The 25176-nt window shown below is 36.4% G+C and overlaps 1 protein-coding gene across 7 annotated transcripts in view; it reads right to left on the reverse strand.

Moving 5' to 3' along the window:
- Positions 1-25176, reverse strand: part of GOLGA4 (golgin A4) — a 126075-nt gene that overhangs the window by 48932 nt on the left and 51967 nt on the right. For 6 of the 7 annotated variants that reach the window (XM_032354477.1, XM_032354879.1, XM_032354558.1 and 3 more), the window contains 8 exons: positions 23533-23631; positions 22850-22979; positions 21525-21712; positions 20939-21022; positions 18708-18855; positions 7311-7489; positions 3947-4075; positions 1198-1353 (listed from right to left, as the gene is read on the reverse strand). In XM_032354477.1, coding sequence (XP_032210368.1) covers positions 1198-1353; positions 3947-4075; positions 7311-7489; positions 18708-18855; positions 20939-21022; positions 21525-21712; positions 22850-22979; positions 23533-23631 — 1113 coding nt within the window. The remainder of the gene's footprint in view (positions 1-1197; positions 1354-3946; positions 4076-7310; positions 7490-18707; positions 18856-20938; positions 21023-21524; positions 21713-22849; positions 22980-23532; positions 23632-25176) is intronic. The other variant, XM_032354641.1, reaches the window with a different exon arrangement.

The following is a 25176-nucleotide window of genomic DNA, read 5'->3' on the forward strand; positions in this document are numbered from 1 at the left end:
TAAAGGAATCATGTAACAAAGAAAAGATTCTATTTTAACACAACTTAAAATTTCAGATTCTTTCTACCTACTTGGGTCACTATTTCAATCACACATATTTTCAAGAATATTCTGAATATTCTGAAAGTAGATAATAATAACTATTGGTAGGAAGATGGGTTTTTTTCCTGTGTGTTTTTTAAGGCTGATTAACAGTATCCTATTACCTTCATAATTTTATTTTGGAAGATAAATAATTATCTGGTTTTTCCACGGCAAAAATGATTATTTAGAAGATTTTTTGCAAGAAGAAGCTACTTATGCAAATTTTACCAAAGATTACTGTTTGCTCATGAAAATGTCAATCTTGACTCTAAAGGAAAAAGAACTAAGGCAGAGCCATGTAACATCAGAACTGGAAAGGTCCTAAGGAATTATCAAATTCAATTTCTCCATATGACAGATGAAGAAATTAAGGTACAATTAATTTACAAAGCTAACAAGTGGAAAAATCTAGGCCTCCTGAGTATCCTATCCATTCCCCTTCATCATGCCACCTTACATAAATGTTAGAAATGGGAAACTAAAGTACAGTTTAGAACTATGGGAAAGAAGTATGATTCGTTCACCAGATAAACCAAAGCCAAAGTCTAAATAACATCAGTTTATTCAACACAGGTCATACATTTCATATATTGTGGAGGGAAGGGCCAGAGAGCCTTAAAAATGTGCCCACTGAGACATACATATACATTTTTTCACATATATATAAATTTGTTCACCATTGTTTTAATATGGGAAAACTTTACATTAAAAGCAGGGCATTGAGGTGTCTACATTATAATAGAAACAGAGATTGACTTATATCTAGGACATGGCATGAGATGAAGCCAGGTCAAGTGTTGCTTACAAAGCAAGGCCACTTCCTAAAGATCAAGGGCAAGCAACCAAAGGAGTGGAGAGCTTGAGAGCAGAGTCAGAGTGGGTGGATGACAGAAACACAGCCAGCTAAAGGCACAGTTGGCCACACCATGTAGCAAACACTAAAACCATTCACAGGAAAAGCTCTTATTACCTGAAAATCAAGTGCATGTATGTGAATCTAAATCCACTAAAACAAAACCTTCTTGACAACTTTACAGTGACCGAAGAGATAACACTAGTTTCTATATACAAATAATTCCACAATCCTGGAACCCAAATATTATTTACACTTACAGTTCTGTAAGTTTCTGCTTCTTGCTGAAGGTCCCGAAGTTTATTTTCACTCTCCATGAGGATTGCTTTCTTCTGCAACTCTAACTCTTCCAGGGCCAAAGATTCTTGCTGTTCTTTTTCTTGGGTGATCTTCATATATTCTGATTGACTTTTTTCCTGTGCCAAAAACAATACCACCTTAGACCCACATAAATCTTCAGCATTCCCAAAGCACTTCCACAGGAATGCTGTCTTTCATTTGGTCTGTACACCAGCCCTGTGAGGTAGGCAGTATCATCACCTCTCTCTTCCCATGCCCTAGTCTGCAGAAACAAAGCACTGTGACTATTCCAGTGTGGTCCAGCCAATATTTACCACAGTTACTACTGAAAACAAAAACTTTGTGCCAGTAACCACACTACATCTGCTATTTTTTCCACTACTTAAAACATTTTGCAAAACACGGCTTAATGTGAAGGGTCCCCAAATTGTCACTACTTCTTCTCTGCACTCCAGAGTATGATTATTTCAACTCTAGGCCAAGAAACTGGATTGTAAGTTTATATAATTTGTGAGGAAAAACCTCATTAAAAGGAACCCTACATAGAAAACCGTATCAAAATCAGATTACATGTGAATATATGGATTAGATCAAGGAAATATCTATAAAAGCCTACATAACTCTTCTCAGATGACCTGGACACTTTTATCACCCCCTCAATCCCGAAAAGCTTCTTCTTTGATTGCCCTTATCATGTATCAACATCTGTACTGAAACTGTTTACTGCTTTGAAAAGAGAAGCTCTAGAGAGCACTTTTAACATTTAGTGGCTTTGGACTCCAATTAAGAATACTTAGCCATACCTACTGCATACAGTTCATGCTGCCAGCAGCAATATTTTCAGTTCACTACACTCTGGTGAAGTATATTGCTTTAAGGAAAGGCATTGTGCCATATTATAAACAGAATGATAAGGGAATATTAGTTTCTAATCAATTTTAAAACATCATTTTAAACATACTATACTGTCTAATGTAAATTACATTTTAAATACATCTCTCTATGCCCATAAAAACAAAAGAGAACATTTTAATAGTCTGTTCAACTTTCACTATCAATACAAAGCTAACCTCTTTGAGGAACTAGATAGAAAGGGGAGCAGAAAGTGGCATGTGCACATGCATGTGAGTGCTTCACATCTATCTGTATCCTGCTGTTTCCACTCAGAATACATCTGAGTTTATCAGTGCTGGAACACAGTTTTAACGAGGCCACTGTTCAAGTCTCAGTGTCCCCAAAGGCCAATTACTCCAGTATTGGTAATTAATATGTTTATGACAGGAATTTTTTAGAGTAATTCCTGGCTTCATTTATGTCCTGCTTTGTTCTTTAATTTTTATGCACCTACACTATCCTATTAAAGTCTTAAGCATTCTTATAAACTACTTTAAATCCTTTTCTGGACTGAAGTGCCTGGCTGGTTCAGTCAGTAAAGCATGTGACTCTTGATCTTAGGGTCCCAGGAGTTCAAGCCCATGTTGGGGATAGAGTACACTTAAAAAATAATAATAATAAATAAGGGCACCTGGGTAGCTCACTCAGTTAAGCATCCAATTCAATTTCAGCTCAAGTCATAATCTCTGGGTCATGAGACTGAGCCCCGCATTAAGCTCCATGCTCAGGACAGAGTCTGCTTGAGATCCTCTCCCTCTCCCTTTGCCCCTCCCCCAGCTCATGCTCATTCTTTCTAAAACAAATAAGATCTTTAAAAAATAAAAAAGAAGGGGTGCCTAGGTGGCTCAGTGGGTTAAGCCTCTGCCTTCAGCTCAGGTCATGATCCCAGAGTCCTGGGATCAAGCCCCGCACTGGGCTCTCTGCTCAGTAGGGAGCCTGCTTTCCCCCCTCTCTCTGCCTGCCTCTCTGCCTACTTGTGATCTCTGTCTGTCAAATACATAAATTAAAAATCTTTAAAAAAAAAAAGATTAAAATTATAAATACTGTTTCTCATCCTTTTGTACTTAAAACTTTTAAAATTATATTATTGATAATAATTTCATATAAAAACAATCAAACTACATTTTTTGGCATTAACACTTCTTTTTTTTTTTGGCATTAATACTTCTTATGGTTACCTATATAAAAGGCTTTTCACAATTTGAAAAAAAAAATTTTTTTGGTTTTAAGCTTTCAAATGACACTATTCCCCAAAATCTTATCTTTGCTTTTCTAGGTATTATTTTGGTTAGTCCAGTCAGTAATTTTTAAATTTTATTTTATTTTTAAGAATATCATATGTATTGAAAATTACTACTGAAATTATTCTACTTAAAATGAAAACTACTTGGTCATTTTCATTTTTTCTTCTTTAAAATGCATTTCAGACAAAACTTTCTCAGACTTGAAACTGTTATATTCAGTCTGGTGAGTTTGTAGACATTTTTCCTGAGTTATGCAGTCACTGGTTCATGGCTTCAGCAAGCCTATCTTCCTCTTTACTTCTCCATAATCACAGCCTACTGCCAAGGTGAGAGGGATGACATACAAATAAACTGGTTAATGAAAGCTTGTAGTTAATAAAATTTTCACATAATACCAGTTAGCCAGTTAAGCTCTGACAGCCCTCTTTCCTGCCTATATCCTATCTTCTCTGCATGTTCAAAGGTCAAGGCTGCCAGTAGTCTGACCTCACGCTGAAAGGTAAGAGTGAGGAGATAACAACTTTATAAAGCTGCAAAATTTACCTGTAGCAAAAACAAAATAGGTACTTACAAGAGCTATCTTCATTTGCTCCTGAAACTGCCTTTCTTGGGTCTGAAACTTCTTGGTCAGTTCCTGCTCTTTGCTGGCCAGCTCCTCTTCATGAAGCTTCTGTAGTTTAGCAATTTGTTCTGAGGATTTCTGAAAGTCAACCAAATAGTTAAAGTGAAACATCCAGGATAAAATATATAACTCTACAATTAAATAATACTTTATTACAATTCAATCATCAAGTCAATAGTGTAAGAGATAAAAATCAAAACATATTTCCCACATAAATCAAAGTCACCAATGTCTCAATAATTAAAAGAAAAGCCAATTAAGTATTGCTCATTTATTCTTTTTAAATTTTTATTTTTTTAGAGAGAGTACACACATGGATGAACACGGTGGGAGGGGGCAGAGGGCAAGGGGAGAGAATCTTTTTTTTTTTTTTAAAGATTTTATTTATTTATTTGACAGACAGAGATCACAAGTAGGCAGAGAGGCAGGCAGAGAGAGAAGGGGGAAGCAGGCTCCTTGCTCAGCAGAGAGCCCAATGTGGGGCTCGATCCCAGGACCCTGAGATCATGACCTGAGCCGAAGGCAGAGGCTTTAACCCACTGAGCCACCCAGGCGCCCCTAGGGGGTTGAATCTTAAGCAGGCTCTGTGCCTGACGTGGGGCTTAATCTCATAACCCTGAGATCATGACCTGAGCCAAAATCAAGAGTTGGGCACTTAACCAACTGAGTCACCCAGGTGCCCCAAGTATTTCTCATTTAAGGTAAGGATGGTTGTTGTTGCAGTAGTTAAGTTCTACTAGGCTGGAGCATTTCCACATCTTGCAAGTATGTTCCCCACCAATCATGACTGGGAAGTATAGGAGGAGGAATGAGGATACTCTCAAGGACGGCACTCCACTGTGGTCAAGCTGCCCTGGCTATACCAATCTAATGATGCCTAGGCTTCCATGCATATACTATTTATTAAGAAGTATTGGCCTTGTTCTTTCTTGGACAGGAAGACTTAATCTTATAAAAATGTCAAACCTCCCTAAATAAATCTAAAAATTTAACATAATTGAATAAAAGTACCAACAGAATGGGGGGAGAGGCTCACCAGATAAAATAAACATCCAAGAACAGCCAGCACTCTTCTGAAAAATAAGAGTAATATGGGGAGCCTAGCAAATAATAGAACATATTATAAAACTGAGTAATTGTTAACAGTGTAATACTGGCATGTGGTCAGGAGAAGCAATGGAACAGCACAGAGAATTCAAGAAAGAGACCCATATGTAGCACAATAATTTAGTATGAAATAAAGATAGGGTGTCATACCAGAAGGGAAAACACAGATTATTAAATAAACGATTTGAAGACTATTTGGTAGTTACTGGAAAAAAAATTAAAGTTGGATCCCTACCTCACTCCTAATACCAAATAAATTCCAGTTGGATCAAAGATTTAATAATAAAAAATGAAAACATGGGGCGCCTAGGTGGCTCAGTGGGTTAAAGCCTCTGCCTTCGGCTCAGGTCATGATCCCAGGGTCCTGGGATTGAGCCCCGCATCGGGCTCTCTGTTCAGCGGGGAGCCTGCTTCCTCCTCTCTCTGCCTGCCTCTCTGCCTAGTTGTGATCTCTGTCTGTCAAATAAATAAAATCTTAAAAAAAAAAAAAAAAGCAAGCACATAAGTGCCATAAGAAAAGCAGAATTTTAAAATGATCTCAGTGAGAGTGCATTTTTAAGTCAGAACAAAAAGTCAGATAACAATAAAGAAAAAGAAAAATTTCTCTGCATGCCCTCCCTTAAATAAACCAATCCCAAAGCTAAAACAAATCATAAACAAAGTCAATTTTGAAAAGACGGGTGCCTGGGTGGCACAACTGGTTAAGTGTCTGAGTGTCGTGGTCCAAGTATCTTGGTTTCAGTTCAGGTCATGATCTCAGGGTCATGAGAACACGTTCGGCCCCATGCTGGGTGGGCATGAAGCCTGCTTAAGATTCTCTCTCTCCCTCGCCTTCTGCCCCTCCCCACTCCTGTATATGCTCTCACTTTATGTCTAAAAAAGAAAAAATAAAGAGAGAGATAGAGACAGACAAAAGATTGTTTGGACAAACGCACTGTATGTCCAAAGAACTAATTCCTACTATAAGTGTAAAACATTTACAAATCAGTAAGACCAATAGTCCAACAGGAAAACAACCAACTCAAAGAGAAAAACTGCCAGTTCCTTTAAAATATATAACCTATGTTTATCATATTGACAAAAAGATAAGCACATTAAAACTACAATATCAGGGTGCCTGGGTGCCTCAGTCCATTAAGTGTCCGTCTCTTGATTTCAGCTCAGGTCATGATCTCAAGGTCATGGGATTGAGTACCGCATCAGACTCCACAATCAGCACAGAGTCTGCTTATCCCCTCCTGCTGCTCCTCCCCTGCTCACTTGTTTACTCTCTTGCTCTCTAATAAATAAAATCTTTAAAAAAAAAAAACCAAACTACAATATCATTTTTTCAAAGTGATAAGCCTGAAAAGATTTTTAAAAGCTAGGTAACACCATCCTTGTCAGTAACAGATTGCCTGTGAGAGTATAAACAGTCTTCAATAAGCATAAAGCAACTACACAATAATTAAAAATATACATAATCTTTGCCTAGGAATCTATCCTAAAAAGACATACAGATAGGGCGCCTGGGTGGCTCAGCGGGTTAAGCCGCTGCCTTCGGCTCAGGTCATGAACTCTGAGTCCTCGGATCGAGCCCCACATCAGGCTCTCTGCTCAGCAGGGAGCCTGCTTCCTCCTCTCTCTCTGCCTGCCTCTCTGCCTGCTTGTGATCTCTCTCAATAAATCTCTCTCAAATAAATAAATAAAACCTTTAAAAAAAAAAGACATACAGATAAACAAATATGACAAGGATATTCACCATTTGCAATAGCAAAAAATTAAAACCTAAATATCCATTAGTAGATTTATTAAATTATGAAATATTCATACAGCAAAATCCCTGAGTGGTCTTTAAAACAGATGTGGCATTAAAAAAAAATGCAGCATCATTACCCATAGTCAATGATAAGGAACATATTTAACAGAAAAGCAAAACACAGAGCAATATATATAACATGCCATCTTTTGTGTTAAAAAATTTAAAGAAGAGGATTATAAAATACAAAAGAGAAATTATATGCAGAGACTATCTCTGGTAAGTCTAACCAAAAAGATAAAAACTCTTTTCCTATCAAAGTGATTTTCTTCCTACATCCTGAATTCATGAAATGGTTAAGGCCTGAAACATGTATTAACTCTTCTTTACAATCAAAAATTATAGGAAAAGCATATGACTTATGTTTCAAAATTGCTGTAGCCTGTCACAATCTAGAATTATTCTTACTTTCGTCACATCAACAACCTCCTGTTTCACCCGACTTAATTCCTGTTGAAGATTGCTGCGTTCCTCCTCCCTTGTTTTTTCAATAGCTTTTATTTGTTCATCCATCTCTGCCTTCATTTTTCTCCGTGATTCTTCTGTTTTTTGGGCTGTACTCAAGGCTTTTTCAAGTTCCTCAAAAGCTATAATGAAAACAGCAGAAAACAAGTATCTCAAGAAATACTATCATTAAGCTAAAGTGTTTCACATTCAATTTATGGGAACTAAGAGCAGCAGTAGCAAGAGAGGTTAAAATAGTCGTTTTGTTTTAAGCCAAGAGACATTTCTGAGCCATTCAACAAAGCCACAAGAAGTGTCCAGTTACTGAAACCAATTTGTCACTGAGTTCTGGATTCAGATCTTAAGACTGCTTACATGAACTGTTCAGGAGTTTGGGAAAAAATTAAATTATTAGGCTCCCCACTCTCTCTACCCAAAAATCACAAATTCAAAGAAATGAAGACTTGTTTCTACTTACATATGATATAATTTCAACTGCTTTTTTGTTTGCTATGGAGTTCTTACCTATTATCAATAATTAGGTAATATTATTATATACTTACTAGGACTTTTTTAATAATAGAAAAAGTATTCTTTGACTAATACTATTTTTAAAAACCTCTTAGCCAATAAAAGAGCAGAATTTTTTTTGGTTTTGTTATACCACTTACTAGTTGAATCATATTTAAACAATGTATTCTGAAATGAAACCTACAGTCTCAAACCAGGGCTGTTAACTAAAAAGAATACTTTACCTGATTCAACAGTATATAGAAAGGCAAAACCAGCAGGGCGTTCTTGTGTGAGATAAGTAAGAATTTAGGCCCTACAAAAACAATCATGGAGGGTACAGTAGTATGATCTTTAAGATCATACTACTTTAAGATGGCCAAATAGGTCACCCAACTTCCAACAAAATCAGATAGTATGGATACAACAGCTGGAACCTGGCACTGAAAATATGCGTATGTCTGTTTGTATATATTTGTGTGTATATGTATCTGTGTGTAAGGCATGTTTGTGTATGCATGTGTGCATCGTACACACTCTCTCTCCACTGGCATAGTGATATGCTGTCAAAATCCTACCACTATTATCATCCTAGATTATTTTCTTTAGTCCTCACAGAAGATACCAGACTTCCCTTTACCATGGAGATAGAATATAAACAAACCATCAATTTTCAAGATGAGTTTCTAATCCTATCAAGAAACATATGTCCAGGGGAGACATAGTTCATTAATATATATAGTATTTTCACCCTCAGTGGATAAGAAAGGTACAACTTCAACCTACGGCCTCTCAAAAAGTAAAGCCCTTCTACTAACCCCAACGTGGCTTAACTGATGGTAGACTGGGCACAGGAATTTCATACCTGAAGACAAGTATGTGTTCTATAGAATATTCTTAGTGGTAAATTAAATTAGTACAGAAAAAGACAAAAGAAAGGCTCAATTCTGGTAACAACTGGTAAACACAACTTACTCTGCTCAACACAAAAAAATAACTTCTCTAGCAACCATTTTCTTTGATATATTAAAAAAAAAACAAACCTGTCCAATTTATTCATTTTAATATGTCCAAAAGATAAAACTGATGCTCAAATAAGATCCAAATTACAAAGGAATATTAACTAGCTGAAATCATTTTTAAAGATTCCTGACCTAACTTTACTGATATTTGCCTGCAAATGCCAAGATTCTCAGACATGATTAGGTTGGAAAATAAAATACTTACAGAAATTAGTTTCCTAATTTTTTAAAAATCAGTTTCCTAATTTAGAAATAAGTCAAGTGATCAATTTTATAGAAAGAAATTCTATAACAAAGTGCTTATTGCTCAGTTTGTGTTGAAGGTTTAAATCTGGGAAACAGAAAAATGGGAAAAGAAATGACAATCTTTTTTAATTGTTGGATGTCACCATCATCTTTTCATTACTGTTACTTTCAGTACGTCAAATTGTATCTTAGGACTTTTTTGGCACTTCACAGAAATCTCTTAAAAATTAGGCTCTGGAAAACCTGAAGGTAGTTTTCATACTCTTCCAACAAAATGGAGTTTTAAATGAAAAATTTCTCTTGATTAAGCAAAATAAAACAAAACGTATACAGGCAATACCAAGTGAATTTTCCTCATTTTCATTCTTAAAATTCCACAATCTGGTACAGTATAAAAACAGATGCAGTGCTCTGACCTTTTTGAAACAACAAAAAATCTACATCACGAAGTTCCTACTCAGAAATAATTTTCCAATAGTTAAGTTTTCTAGCCACACTCAGTAAATTTTAAAATATTTTCCATATTATATTCTAATTTTAGTGTTTTGTCCACTGAAATTTTTCTAAGTCACTTGATTATCCATCATATAATGACTAAAGTAGGATAGACCTCGTTCCACAGTTCCTTACATTTAAATTTAATCCTCTCTCCCACTTTCTGTGACCATGTCAGAAAACCACATAATTTTATACCTAGAAAGAAATCTTTGAAATTTTTTAATACAATATTCTCACTCAAATGCAAGAAATGAGGCATCCAACTTTTCCCTCAGATTGTCAACTTGAATACATTAGCTTGATGCCACAACTTTAAAATTATATTTAAGGAACACTCTTTACCTTGCATTACTTTTAAAAACTCTAAGAATGCTGACATTGATCCAGCTCCACTGGGCAATAATATATCTTAACTAAACCAGAATTTCTGAAACAATCAATTGCTGACGGCTTCTAACTCTCAACAAAATATAGCATGTTATACTTCTCACAGACACAGAAAAACTCAACTGTGTTCCATGTCTACCCTGCTTTACAGAAATGTTAAGTGGGAGGGGGCATTAAAACACATTATATACACTGACATAGAGAGAACATATTTCAAACTCATTCTGAATTCTACACTGTACCACAAATGAAACCATTTCCTTACAGGAAGTCTGCCTCCAACAATAAGTCCCATTTCAATGTTGAAGGAGAATATACTTAGAGTTTACTTACTAACCAGAAATGTCTCACCCTCTGTTCTTACATAATCAGATATAGAAAAGTGGTATCCACTGTAACGCTCTCAAGTTGTAATGCTCTAAAGATGAATTTCCTACACTTTCCAAAATGAAACTATTCTAAGATTTTAATGTGAGTGAAGAAGTATGCTATGAATGTCTACATAATTTATCTTCCAATTACTAACAAAGGATAAGTGAGTGGGGAGAAAGAAAGCGTGCATCAGCCACAGCTGACAAGTCCTCTGCCAACATGCAAGAGAGCACAGGAAAACTAGAGTCACAACACACAGCAACGGGAAGGCTAAGCACAAACTGCTGCCAAATGTTGCAAGAACACATTGTGTTCTTCCAAAGCAAAATTCAATGTATCTCAGGCACTTTTTATTAAAAAACAAACAAACAAACAAACAAACAAAAACTTCAAAAATATTTCTAGGCAAAAATTTAATAAACCTTAGGAACGACCGGTCCTCTGTCAAAAGTAAAATTGCAGGGGAGGCCTTTTATTGCTAGCTCCTCACTTTCCACTTCAGATGAGGTTCACTCATATCCATAGGGATTATAAAAATGGATAAATGCTCACTAGAATAATTGAATAGAAAAGGTTGGCAATCTACAGCTCAATAATCAATCCAACCATTCATGCATCAAACATTGACTGGATGTTTGCCATCTGCCAAGCATAAGCAAGGCACTGGGTGACATGAAGACAATTTTTCACAAAGGCAGTTGATATAGTTAAAGGTGATGAGGAATTAACCTTAGGTAAAACTAGGAAGAATGTGATGTTTGCTTTCGGTACTTCACCTCATCCTCAACATCCTTACCCACAGCAATAACAAATGCCAGAATTCTGAGATCTAGGGAGCATTACAATTTTGTTGCACTATCCCAGAGGACACGTTACTGTAAGGATAGTTAAGACCCATTTTTACTCCCTCTGCAAGGGAATAAACAGATGCAGAAGTGCAGAAAGGCTGCCAACCTGCAGATTAACTGTTGGTCCTAAAAAGCTGATTAATCACTTCAGGAATGAATAAATAAGCCAGCACCCGTGTCTTCATCCCAGCAAAAAAAAACTGCTAAAATGTACGTTATTAAACTAAAGACAAAAACACAGGTAGTAGTAAAAAATGAATGAAATGCAAATTAACAGAGAAAACAATAAAATGAATTTTGTTTATCAGAATTCCCACCTAGCATCAATGCTCTTTGGTAAATAAAAACAAAAAAGTCTAGAGCAGCAGTTTTCAAAGTGTGGTCCAAAGATCCTAGGGTCCTGAGGCCTTTCAGTGGGTCTATGAGGGCCTCTTTTTTCCAAATACATATCTGCATATCTGTATAAGGGCAGATTTTCCTTATATAGTTCAACCAAAATAACGTATCACAATAGATTGAATACAGAAACAGGCGTGAAAATACAATATCTTCTATTAAGCCAGACAATGAGATCAGCAAAAATGTAAAACAAGACTACTTTTCATACTAAATTTCATTTTGGAAAATACAGGTAATTTCTATAAAAATATTTAGATTAATATGTAACGTCTATAACTGTTATTTTAAAATGAACGAAAAATGTTTTTCATTTCTTAGTTTTAATTTCTAATATAGTAAATATCACTGAATGTAACCCACACAAACAAAAGCTCTTTGGAATCCTCCGTAACTTTTAACAGTGCAAAGAGGTCCTGAGAACAAGGAGTTTGAAAACCACTTGTCTAGACTTAACAAAAATGAACATAATACTACCACCCAGTGGCACAAACCAGATAGTGCAATACTTAAATATAAATTGGGGTCTTCAGAAATTTAGTATCACTTTTGCAATGGAAATCTACTTTTTAAGCCACTTTCTGAAATTCATAACAGGATTCACCCTACAGATCGAACGCACTTTGACTTTTAAAAATTTTACAATCTATCCAAATTTTAATGTACTCCTTACATTAACCATGCAAATTTAACTATTGTTAAATACCTTAAAAACGTCAAACTAATCTTGAAAATATTATGCTAAAGCTAAGTAAATTTAATTAAATTTAACATATGATTCTGAGGGCACCTGGCTGGCTCAGTCAGTTAAGTGTGTGCCTTTGGCTCAGGTCCTGACTCCAGGGTCCTGGTATTGAGTCCCACATTGTGTTCCCTGCTCAGAGGGAGCCTGCTTCTCCCCTGCCTGCCACTGCCCCTACTTATGCTTGCTCTCTTCTTCTCTTTCCCGCTCTCTGTTGGTCTGTGTAAAAAAAAAAAAATATATATATATATATATATATATCACGATTCTGATAGTGGTACTATAACAGCACTCTACAGTGAGAGATGGGAGCTACGCTTGTGCTGAGCTTAACACATAGTCTTGTTCAATCATTATGCTGTACACCTGAAACTAATATAATATTGTATGTCAACTTTACTCAAAAAAAAAAAAAAAAAAAGGATGATTCTGTAGGAAAGAAATGTGTTCTTAATGCCTTCCAGCAACAGTGACACTGCCAGGGACGTAAGTGCAGGATGACAATGAATGTGAAAATACAGAGATGCACAGTTACTACTGTAAAAATATATTAAGTACCCACAAATATATGGCTATTTAATAAATCACCTATAATGAATGAAAATCTAATTCCATTTAAAGTAGCAAATTTTTCCATCAGGTATACATTTAGTATACATTTAGTGCCAAAATATGTACATATTACTTTTCTAACATGACAAACATAAATTCTACTTTGATTCATACTTTTTTTGCCTGAGAAACATGGAATTTTCTTTATAAAGCTTATTCTAAGTACCCATGATAAGAAAAAAATAGCCCTTACCCCAGTCCTGTTCATACAAGGCTTGGGAAAGGCACCATGATTCACTTATTGGCATGTGTGGATGCACAAAAATAAGATGTTTTGTGAGACTTAAGACTCCAAGAAAACTTTGTTACATAAATTATCAGCAACTAACAAAGCACTTAAATACACATCTGATTTTTGTTTATTATATAAATATGCATAAATCTGATATATTACTTAAATACATAAACTCTATTTAAGAGGGCCCTTCAAATGTCAAATAAATATATTCCACTGAATGTCTTTGCTGTATCAGGCCTATACTATACAAATGAATAAAAAACTTATTTCCTGCACAAACACAACATGGCAATAAAAAAGCAAAGAATGTTAGAGTTAGTCTAAGTTTTTAAATGCAGCCAATCATATAAAACACACATGACTTAGGTGAAGAGAGGGTAAATGAAAGGATAACAGGATTTATAAAAGATACTCTGGAAAACACTTTGGAAACTTTCCTAATCTAAATAGAATATTTTATTTACTTTGCATAAATTGTAGGCAAGAACATTTTATGGGGGGCAGGGGACTTAACACTGGTACGGATTTTTGGTAATATTTATATACCTAAAACTAACCTACAAAAAAGATCAGAAATCTATTGGCAAAAATTTATTCTGAGAAAAAATTCAAATATGGAATAAGCTGTATGGCAGAGTTGTTATAGTATTATTCATAAAAGCAAAAATATAAAATAATCTAGATGGTGATCAAGAGGAATATGGTTAAGTGATGTACATGCATTCTGACACAGCCATTAAAATGCATTAGTATTTTAGCAACACGTAAAAGTACTCAATATAATGTTAAATGGAAAAAAAAGCAGCATACAAAATTATATGTACAATAGAATTACAATAATATAAAAATAAGGATTGGAGTAAAGACTAAATGGAAGTGTACTGAAACAACAGTGATGTGCTTTCATTTTCTCTCTGTTCCAATGCTTTTGTATTAATAACTAGCAAGCTATCTCCACCTTTTACCCCACTTAAAACATATACATGCACACACACAGCAACAGCCAAAACCTAGGACAAAATTTAGCAGCATTAACATTCTGCACCAGTGTTGCACTGAAGAGATAATATTCTAAATGATTAGCAATAATACCCGGCAACTAAAATATAGCATCATGATCTTGGGGTCCTGGAATCGAGCCCCACATTGGGCTCTCTGCTCAGCAGGGTGCCTGCTTCCCCCTCTCTCTCTGCCTACTTGTGATCTCTCTTTCTCTGTCAAATAAATAAAATCTTTAAAATATAGCATTATGCACTAATCACCAGACTTGTCTAAGTTTAAAATCTGGTTATGTGAAGATGTGGCCATCTGTTCTTAAGTGACACCTAGAAAGGAATACTATCAACAATGGTAGTAAAATGTTTCTAACAAATATATTAGTTTTTAGTTTTCTTTATCCACTAAAATAAATAATTTTAACAAAACAAGACATGCCCAACAGCTCTCTAGAGAGTAGAATGAGTACTACATCTTGATAGTGTCTGTTGTAAAGTGGGCATGTCACCATATTCACATAGTTTCCATCTTTTAGGGTAGAACTGTTCTTTTTAAAATCAGAGACATTTAGGGGCACCTGGTGGCTCAGTGGGTTAAGCCTCTGCCTTCAGCTCAGGTCATGATCTCAGGGTTCTGGGATCGAGCCCACATCGGGCTCTCGGCTCAGCAGGGAACCTGCTTCCCCCCCTCCCTGTGCCTTCCTCTCTGCCTACTTGTGATCTGTCAAATAAATAAGTAAAATATTTTTTAAAAATAATAAAATAAAATCAGAGCCCTATTTAAATTTCCATGTCCTCCAACATATGGGAGCCATCACAGCTCATTTAGAAAAACTATGAGAACCAGTGCAATAGATTGCTTTCTAAGAAAAGTGGTGGGAAGTAGTGGGAAATGTACTGGGAGCTGATTTTTACCACCAGAATAGGTGAGCCAAAAAAGTAAGTTGTCTACTGATGGCCACATGTCAAGAATTACTAAATATATCAGGGTTAAATTTTTATAGTTGAAAATTAATTAGGAGAGTTGATTTTACTTTATAATTGTTTTACATACACAAATTTACTTTTGAAAATCTTTAACAACTACAAGCTTTAATGATGTTAATGCTGTTAAGCTTCTTTCCCATGGCCAGCTCTTGTATGTTTAGTCTTTGAATTTTAAATTCAAGAAAGAGAAGACAAATATTTCATAGAGGAACAGAATTCTCCAAGAGACGGATTATGTTCATAGACTATGGAAACTCTACTTCTTTTATATTAAAAGACCTTTTCTTACTTTTAGCATTAAATGGGAATTTTTCTGTCAATTGGCATGTGCATTTTATACTTGAATTAAACATTTTATATTTCACGAGTTCTGTTCAGACTTAACTACGATCATTAAATGAAATGCAGTTGTTATGCAAGACCAGTCTTCATTATATATTTAGAAGGCAGTATCTTCATTGCAGAAAGAGTCTAACTTTCTGTTACAGTCCAATAATTAGGACTACAAATATAATTCTTAAAATATCTATAAAGCCATTTATAACTGTGTGATTCAAAGACTTTCCAAAGGTAATGTCTTTATTAAATAACTAAATCATAATCTCTTTAAGTATTTATTAATTTTTGATATTTCATGGCATTGTTAACAGAAAAGTTTCTCAACCTACAAGCTCTGAAATATTTACAAAAATACAGTTTTATGAAAATTCCATTTAAAGACAAAATACAATCATGTTCTGGAGAAGCAAGAGAAGGAAGACTGTACTAACTAAGGAACTGACTAGAATGGGAGCCTGGGAAATGTTTAATCTACATGTGAAATAACTGTGTATTTTGTCTACCTTTTTGTCACTCACCTCTTTCACCTTAATACTGGGTCACGGATTTCTACCTCCTCACAAGATACATTCCAATTTTAAAAGAAAATTAATCCCCTCACCAACATTTTCTCTCTCTTTTTTTTTTATTCAATTTATTTATTTTCAGAAAAACAGTATTCATTATTTTTTCACTACACCCAGTGCTCCATGCAATCCGTGCCCTCTACCTGGTACCACAACCTCCCACACCCCCGCCACTTCAAACCCCTCAGATTGTTTTTCAGAGTCCCTAGTCTCTCATGATTCACCTCCCCTTCCAATTTCCCCCAACTCTCTTCTCCTCTCTAACACCCCTTGTCCTCCATGATATTTGTTATGCTCCACAAATAAGTGAAACCATATGATAATTGATTCTCTCTGCTTGACTTATTTCACTCAGCATAATCTCTCTTGACTGGCTACATTAGTCAACAAAAGCAGCACTAAAAATCCAAAAGCTTGATATGAGAAGCTGAGACTATGCATTAGGTTTTCTATTCACTGAAGCAAACCTGTTTAACAATGTCTCATATGCTTCAAATTGCTGCAGGTAATTCCTCAGAGATTATATTCTAAGAGTTGCTGTCAATTATGCTCTCTAGAGGGAAATTTTCTTGGGTTTACTAGAAATAAATTTATTAACTAAATTCCCCAACCACTTATTAATAAAACAACTGCAAAGAGAATTTATGAGCCATTTGGTATCAACCAACTGGCTCTCTCATCTAGATCCATTTCCCAACTTAAACCTTACAAACTGGCTTCTAAAATCATTTCTCAAACTGCATCCTAGGAATCAAATCCTCACCAAAGTGGAAGACCTTTTTTAAAGTCTTCAACCTACCTCTCCCACTTCTGGAAATGCCTCTTATATTCCCCCCCAAAGCCTAACTACCCACAATTCTTATGACTTCTTGGGTAAACTTTTTCCCCTCGGTTATTGCTCTCTACCAAACTAAAGATCCCGATGGTTAAGAGCACAAACTCTGGACTCAGCACGCCTGGACTGAAGCCCTGACTATACACTTACTCTCTGTGCATGAACGTAGGCAAGCTACTTAACTTCGAAGTTCTTTGGTTTTCCTATTTGTAATAAAAACACCTATTTCAAAGAAACTGAGAGGATTAAATACAAGCACACACACACACAAGTGAATACAAGTAAAGTATTCATACCAGAGCCTTGCATTAAAAAACTAAATGCTGGCTCCTTGTCCCACCAGCAGCAGCGGCAGCCCGTGCGCACTCCCAGACACTAGTAGCTGCAGGGCTGCAGCTGCTACTGCTATGACTCAATTTTCTGGAGATATCAGCCACTGCCATGGATTTAATGACAGGCTTCTCTGAGGCTACTGACTCCTTTAAAAAGCTCTAGCTTGTTTCCCAAATTCTTATAAGGCAATTTCATTTGGAAAGCTCACGACTGACAAAATTCACTCCATTCCTCAACTTCCCCATTTAGATTTCCTGTTCTGACTTCTCACCATTCATTCAGTCTCCTAAACTTCAAATCTTGGTGTCATCTTAGACTTCTATTATTCTTCTGTCTCTGCAAGCTGATAAGATGCCTAATTCTGCAGATGCTACTCTTCCTTTCTTTCCTAAATTCCTCCCAGCCAAGGTAACCAGAGCTCTCTAGTCCCTCTAGTCCCTAGTCCCTTTCGAGTCCCTCACACCCGGATTTCTGTCTTTGCTTTTAGGTCCGACTTCCCACTTCATTTCTTGTCTTCATAAAACACTAGCTTCCATCACATTATGCTTTCCTATTACTGGTTTCCTGTTGCCTTGTATACCAAAGTCTAGGCTCCACCACTCCCCTTTTAAGATTTTAACAGTCAGTTCTTTCTGATCCAACTTTATTTCCCACTTGAGCAAGAACTGTTTGCAGCTAATTCACACATGCCCTCTAGTCACTGTGCCTGCGATGACCTTGTAGTAACTGGAATGTGTGCTGCCCCACCTCTCTGCTTAGGCCCATTCTGTTCATTCCTCAAGGCCCAACTCAAAACTCACACCTTCACCAACCTGAAATGTTCCTTTACTCTGCTCTCTCCTCTCTTTCCTGGCACTACTCATTATCATTCCTTGTGAAATACTATGCTAGTCTCGACATTTTCACAGCCTAGCATTTATTGTGTCAAAACATAATTCTGTTATCTTAAAAGGCTTATCTTATACTTTCTTTATACTCTTATATTTTTTGTTTACCCTAGAGCATCTACCTATAAGGTTGCATTCATTTAATATGTACAATGTTGTGCCTACTTGGGGAGTTCCAAAATTGTAAACCTGAATTTTGATACTCTAAGGCAGTAGTTAATAAACATATCTATAAAGGGCCAAACGATAAGTATTTTTGACATTTCAGGCTACATATGGTCTCTGTCACATATTCTTTTTTTCAACTACATAAAAATGTAAAAAGCATTCTAAGCTTGAGAGTCCTACAAATAGGCCATGCATGGGCAGGATTTCACCCACAGGCCATAGTTTACCAGCCCCTGCCCCCTCTAAGAAACAGTTCAGTATCTTACCTAGAATCTCTGTACCAGTATCAATATTTAATTAATTTTTCTAAATGTTGGCTGGTCAGCACTTTACATGACTTTTGACTTCTAACATAAAACAAATAACCCCTGAGTTCTTACCAGCTCTTTCAGACTTTTCTTTCTGTTCCCGTAACTCTTCTCCCTGGGTAGTCATCTGTTTGATGCGACTACGGAGTTGAGCAATTTCTTCTTCTTTCATTTCCAGGGTTTCATGCATCTGACGTTTTGTCTCCGCTATTACCATTCCCTAAACAGAAGTGCAGACACTAAAGCATTTGTATAACAAAACTGCACCATCAACAGCACATATCAAACTTACTTAAAAGGCAGAAAACATAGTATTTCTCACTAAGTACAGCAGAAGAATGATTTTAGTATTTCACAAACTAAAGTCTGTGTTCTGCACTCCATACTACACTATACAGTACAAAAACCCTGGTTACCTGGTAGATCAGGGTTATTTGTTAATACAAAAATTATTTTAATAGTAAGTTTAGTCTTTTGAGTATTAAAAACACATTTTAATTTAAAGAATTACTTTATACTCTTTCTATAAATATTGGCTATAATTTTCCCTGTCTTAGGAAACAGTTTATAATAAACAAAATACAGTCTTTTGTACTTGGCTCAGGGCCACCATGAGCTATGTTACTGATCTGTGCTGGGACATGGGGAGAGCCTCAGAGGCTACTGAGGATGGAAGGTTACTGCTGCCACAAAGATGGGCCAAGACTGGTACAGATCAACCTGCTTTTTCTCTTGTGACAGTCTCTGGTCCCACTGCCACTCCTCACTATTGTCAGTGAGCCACCCCCATTCCTCCAATGGACACTGCTACTGTCTTCCCACTCTCTGGATAATCTACACATAATATGAAGGTCACTATGCGGATAAAGGAATCAAATATTAAAACCTGAATCAGTCACTTGAGACTAACAAAAAACAGGGTAGTTCGACTTGTCTCTTGAAAAATAAGATTTTGTGACAGCTATTTTATGGGTCTTAAGATTATTACTTTACTTGCAGGGTTCATCAAACCTTGGTTTAGGGTATGACTCTTCCAGATGGCTCAAATTAATGGACAGATAAAAATCAGGTAAATGGGGATTACACAAAATTTCAAAACAAGATCACTGGCCTTCAGTTTCTTCAAAAACCAAATCACAATGGAGAAAAAGACACATGGAGAGAGAGAAAGAGGCAATGGAATCTACAGATTAAAAGAAGTCTTAAGAGTCATATAAACCAATTACAATGAAAGAAACTTACTTAGATCCTGATTCATAAAAATGGAAAAAAAGTATGAGACAAAGGGCAAATCTGAAACTGACTAGATAGGTGATGGTATTCAGGAATTAAGTTTTTAGATGTGATCATGATAATGTAGTTACAATTTTATAAAAGTAAAGAGTCCTTTAAAATACTTCAAAATACTTATGTACGAAATTATGAGATTTCTTGGATTTGCTCTACAACAAAGTAAATTCCAGGTTGAGGATAATAAGGGCTGGGCATGTACAGATAAAACTTTAGCCCTGAGATGTTAACTGCTGAAGCTGGGTGGTGAGTTCACTTTTTTTAAGTGGGCCTTCACGAAGTGTATGGAGTAGACTCTAGCAAAATAACATCACAGAATGAAAACTGCTAACACATTCAAAAGCAGAACAGTTCTGACATGTTCTTAATTGCATGGCCAATTAAAATACTATAGCTGCCAAGTAGCGTAAGGAAGAAAATGTGAACCACTGGAAGCTGCTTTAGAAAGAGAACCCAAGAATTTGGGGCTGAAAGACTCAGCCCAAAAGTGTTTGCCCATGAATTTTCAGTTGCCTCTGCTGCCATAGCCACAGCTGCCACTCTAACTGTACATTGCCAATCTCACTTGAAATGAATCCCAAAATCCATTTGCAGAAACTTCTCTTTATGTTAATATAACACTACCACTTCTTCACTTTAGGCAATATATCTGAGAGATTAATCTGTTTCCGTTGAAGACAATACTTAATATTACTCACAGTGTCTTAACTATAAAAAATACAACCTTTCTCTGAAAAGTAGTTAGGTACTGTGAACAGATTTCTTTTTCAGCAGTTATTCCAATCTATAAATCAAAATGCTGACTGGGATTTTAAAAAATCACAGAAAATCAGCTTCACATGATATACAACTAACAGTAATCATTATTTAAATTTCAAAATTACAACAAAGTTTTTCATGGAAGCAACTACAATAGCTTTGGAAAGCATAAGCCTCAATGCTTCTAACTGCTTCCAAATTGGAATTCTGGGGCCCCCTGACAAATTTTAGTATCATAAGGTTTATTGGTTTACCTTATCTTGTTCAAGCTGTTCAATTAAGTTCTTTGCATCACGCAACTGAGTGATAAGTTTAGTCTTCTCAGCCATATGAAGCTCCTAAAAAAATTTTAAAAATTCATTTCCACCTCTAATAAAGCTTCTCCTCATAAGAGAACTCTAAACATTTTATCTAATTTGGGTATTTCTCAGTCCAGTAAGAGCAAGGTATACAGGACATCTGGAAAGGACGGTGCAAGTGCTATGAAGCCCAGGGCACCTGGGAGTCATCTCCATGCTGTCTGCGGAGGAAGGGGAAGGCTCCGCAGAGGAAGGAGGTGCAGGCCACGCTGGGACCTGTCGATCTAGCTTTACAGGGTTACATAAACCAAACTCATTTGCTCTTTTTTTTTTTTTTTAAGATTTTATTTATTTGACAGAGAGAGATCACAAGTAGGCAGAGAGGCAGGCAGAGAGAGAGAGAGAGGAAGAAGCAGGCTCCCTGCAGAGCAGAGAGCCCGATGTGGGACTCGATCCCAGGACCCTGGGATCATGACCTGAGCTGAAGGCAGCAGCTTAACCCACTGAGCCACCCAGGCGCCCCTCTCATTTGCTCTTTTACCTTCATCTTTTCTAGCTCTTGGAGCCTTTCATCTAGTTGTTCTTGCAGGGCTTCTTTTTCACTGGTTAATAGTGCACACTGTTCCTTATGTGACTGAATTGTTTCCTTACATCGCTGCAGAAGATTCTCTTGCCGCTTAACTCTCTGCTGAAGTACCTCCAGTGTTTTAGCAGAAGCTCCATCTACCACTATCAACAATAAAGCAGCACAAGCAGGGGTGGTCAGTAAGGAATAGAAGGGCTCCCTGGGAACAGTTACTCTGTTAGTACACAGGGGTGTATTCTCACTCCAATGCTCTGCTATCCTCTGAGACGAAGAAAGGAGGGCTACCCTGCCCATCTTCAAGTCTCACCATTTGGATGATCTGTATCAAAAGAAGCTGAGGAGCAGAGTCACCTCCCTACGGTTCAGCCCCACCCCAAATGGCACAAAACCCTCAGTAGTCAACTACCATTAACTGAATTCGCCCTGCTTAGAAGACAGTTTGATGACCATCTTTTGTTATCCAAAAGTGCCCTCTGTGTCCTGGCTCCCACCACAAAAAGATTAATAAAGAATTTTTTTTTTTAAAGAATTTTTTCCAGTGAATTCTAAACTGTCCCTGAGAGGAGTCACTGGTTAAGTACAGCTTTCTACATTCTCCATACATTTATGAGTTAAGTTTTCATACCCCAAGGGAATCTCACAAATCCTTTGCAGCCTGGTTACTTAGACAGCTACTCAGCACCTTGCTCTGGCTCTGGCTGGACTAAAAGTTTATCATAAATATCTTTGAGAGAAAAAGCCAGTAAATAAAAAGTGGGAATTTTACTAAATATGTGCCTTAATGCCTCAAAGAGTATGGAGGGCTATAACTGGATTTTGAAACAAAATTTAGCTATTCCTTCCTTTCTAACTAGAAAGCAAATAATAAAACAAATCAGATATCTTTGAATGTAGAAGTATGTAAACAGTATTACAACTGAAATAGCCAAACAATGAAAAGAGCAAATCCATTAATCTTAAACAGAACTGACCTGTTTATATGAAATCTAGCTACTGCTATCAATAGAACAGTGTAAAATAATGAATTTTAGTATAAGTGCTGCTGAACAGAACACTAGAATGAATTGTAATTACAATGAAAACGTGATGCTACTCACAGACTTTCAAGTTTTAAAACAGTAACTTAGCTTTGTTCTCTTGAAGAACAAGCCAAGAAACAAAACAACAAAAACTCCTGCATCTTCTGGAGGACACTTCGACCTCAGCCCACATCATGGCCTGGAAACTGTCAACATCCTTCTCCAGTTTTTAAATTAACATTTGGACAAGATGAAGCTTACCTACTGGTTCTATATCACTGTCTGTGTTCTCTTTAGAGACACCTTCAGCCTGGGGTTCCATCTGAGGGAATGGTTTAGGTAAATCAATATTCATCGGGCCATTTCGTAACCGCTGTTTCAGCAGAGAAACCTGAAAAAGAAATGTACCTTAGGAAAAAAATGAGGGGCACCTGGGTGGCTCAGTTGGTTAAGTATCTGATTCCCGGTTTCGACTCAGGTCATGATCTCAGGATTGTGAGAGTAAATAAACCCTGCTTCTGGCTCTTTGCTGGGCATGGCGCCTGCTTAAGATTCTCCCTCCCCTTTGTGTGGACCCACCCCACTCAACTCTCACATGATCACTGTCTCTAAAATAAAGAGAGAGAGAAACTACACAGTAGTACTTTCTTTAAAACACAGAGGGGACAGAGCAAAAGATATACTTTTTCACTATACTAGGAGGAAAAATCAAAATAAAATGTTTACTCCCAAAGCAGCTGATTTTATATTTGCTATTTTCAATGATATCATAGTTAGCCAAAAGATACAATACATTAAAAAATTATACTGAAATATAACTAAGGAAAATCAAGAGTTTTAAAAATAGGCCATTTTGTAACATCTGCAACTTATGAGATATCCCATCAAAACCCCTTAATTCTTTTTTATCTGTAAATGCCAATCTTTTTCTTTTAATCTTTTACCTGAGTCTGGAGAACACTAATATGCTGATCTTTTTCCTCTAAAGATGCATCAAACTCCTCTTGGAGATGCTTTTTTGCTTGCTGATCCATTTGGAGCTCCTAAAACACGAAGTTTTATAAGTAGTTTTCAATAAAAAACAAAAATACAAGCTTGAAGCTTTCAAAGTTTAAAAACATGATCAATCCAGATTTGCATTTTTCTTAAGACAAGGCATCAACACAATAATTAGAGAAGAATCACCAGGCAAAACATTGGTATTAATCCCAGAGGATAATTTTGGTCCTTAAATAATAAGAGATCCAAGAAAAGAAAGTACATTTTTAGAGCTGTAATGACTGCTCTGTAATGATAATGTGGAGAGGATAAAACAATCAATTAAGATTAAAAAAAACTTTATCCTACTTTAAGACATCTTACTACTTGTGCTACCTTATATGCACTTGATCTAAAACTACATTATTTTATACCAGATAGCCATAGCCAATAGAAACTTTCTCTTCCCAATACACAAAAGCAGTCAATAGCCAAAGTCAGAAGATTCCTCCTCTGTAAAATTTTTTAAAAAGGCTGAATTAGTTCACCACCAAACAGAAAAATTCCAAGTTCCCGAAATTATTTAGAATGCTAATTTCTTTAGGTCATTAATGACCCTTTCTCACTAAAACGCTGAAGCACTAGCTGTCCTCTATTCTCCCCCATACCAACACTGCCCCAAGATCCCACTTGTACTGTTGCTCTCACTAAAGTCTCCAGCTCAAACAGCAGTAGTCAGCAAATGCCAGTCTTTGAATCAGGACAGGACCAGAATGAAGTCTACACTGATCCATGGTGAACAAACAGAAAGCCAACAGAGAGAGTTTTTTGAAAAATAAAAGTCTGCAGCTCTGGGGTGCCTGGGGGCTCAGCTGGTTGAGCGTCAGGCTCTTGGTTTCAGCTCAGTTCAGTGGCAAGTCTACCTGAGATTCTCTCTCTCTTCCTCTGCCTCTGTCCCACCCCCACATATATTCGCTCTCTCTCAGGCTCACTCTCAAATAAATAAATTTTTAAAAGGAAATTTGCAGGACTATGACAATTCTCCTTTCCCCCATATCCAGAAGGAACCAGAAGGTAGTTTTTCAGTCCATGAAATCCATAAGTCTGGAAAGCACTGTTCTTTATGACTTTGCCCAGAACAATTCTTTACTATAAAACAGCTACACATCTCCTGCACATCTCTTAAAATTCATTTCTTCCAAATAATTTATCTACATTCTACCATACTAGATTCTATTACACGCCATCCTTAACAACCAACAAAAATTCCTCAATTTATATGATGATTTTCAGGTTTTAGTTTCATCTCCCCATGTAGATAAGAAGTCCTTGGATGCAAGGCAGCATCTTATAAGCCTTTCTTCTTCTCTCTCCCCCTGCTAACTTAGCCTATTCTACCAATAAGTACTCCATAAACAGTAAAGACTACAATTACTAAGGAACTTAAGAACTGTCTACTTATATCCCAACTAGAGCCCACAGGCTGGCTAGCCAACTGTCTAACACTTTCATGATAGCAATCTCACTAGCTCTAGAACTAGACTCTACTATCTAGAGTCAATTCCTTTTGATTAGACTTTAAGTGTATATCTATCCTATTTCAACTTTTT

This window comes from Mustela erminea, chromosome 1 (assembly GCF_009829155.1).
Source record: "Mustela erminea isolate mMusErm1 chromosome 1, mMusErm1.Pri, whole genome shotgun sequence".
Lineage (NCBI taxonomy): Eukaryota > Metazoa > Chordata > Mammalia > Carnivora > Mustelidae > Mustela > Mustela erminea.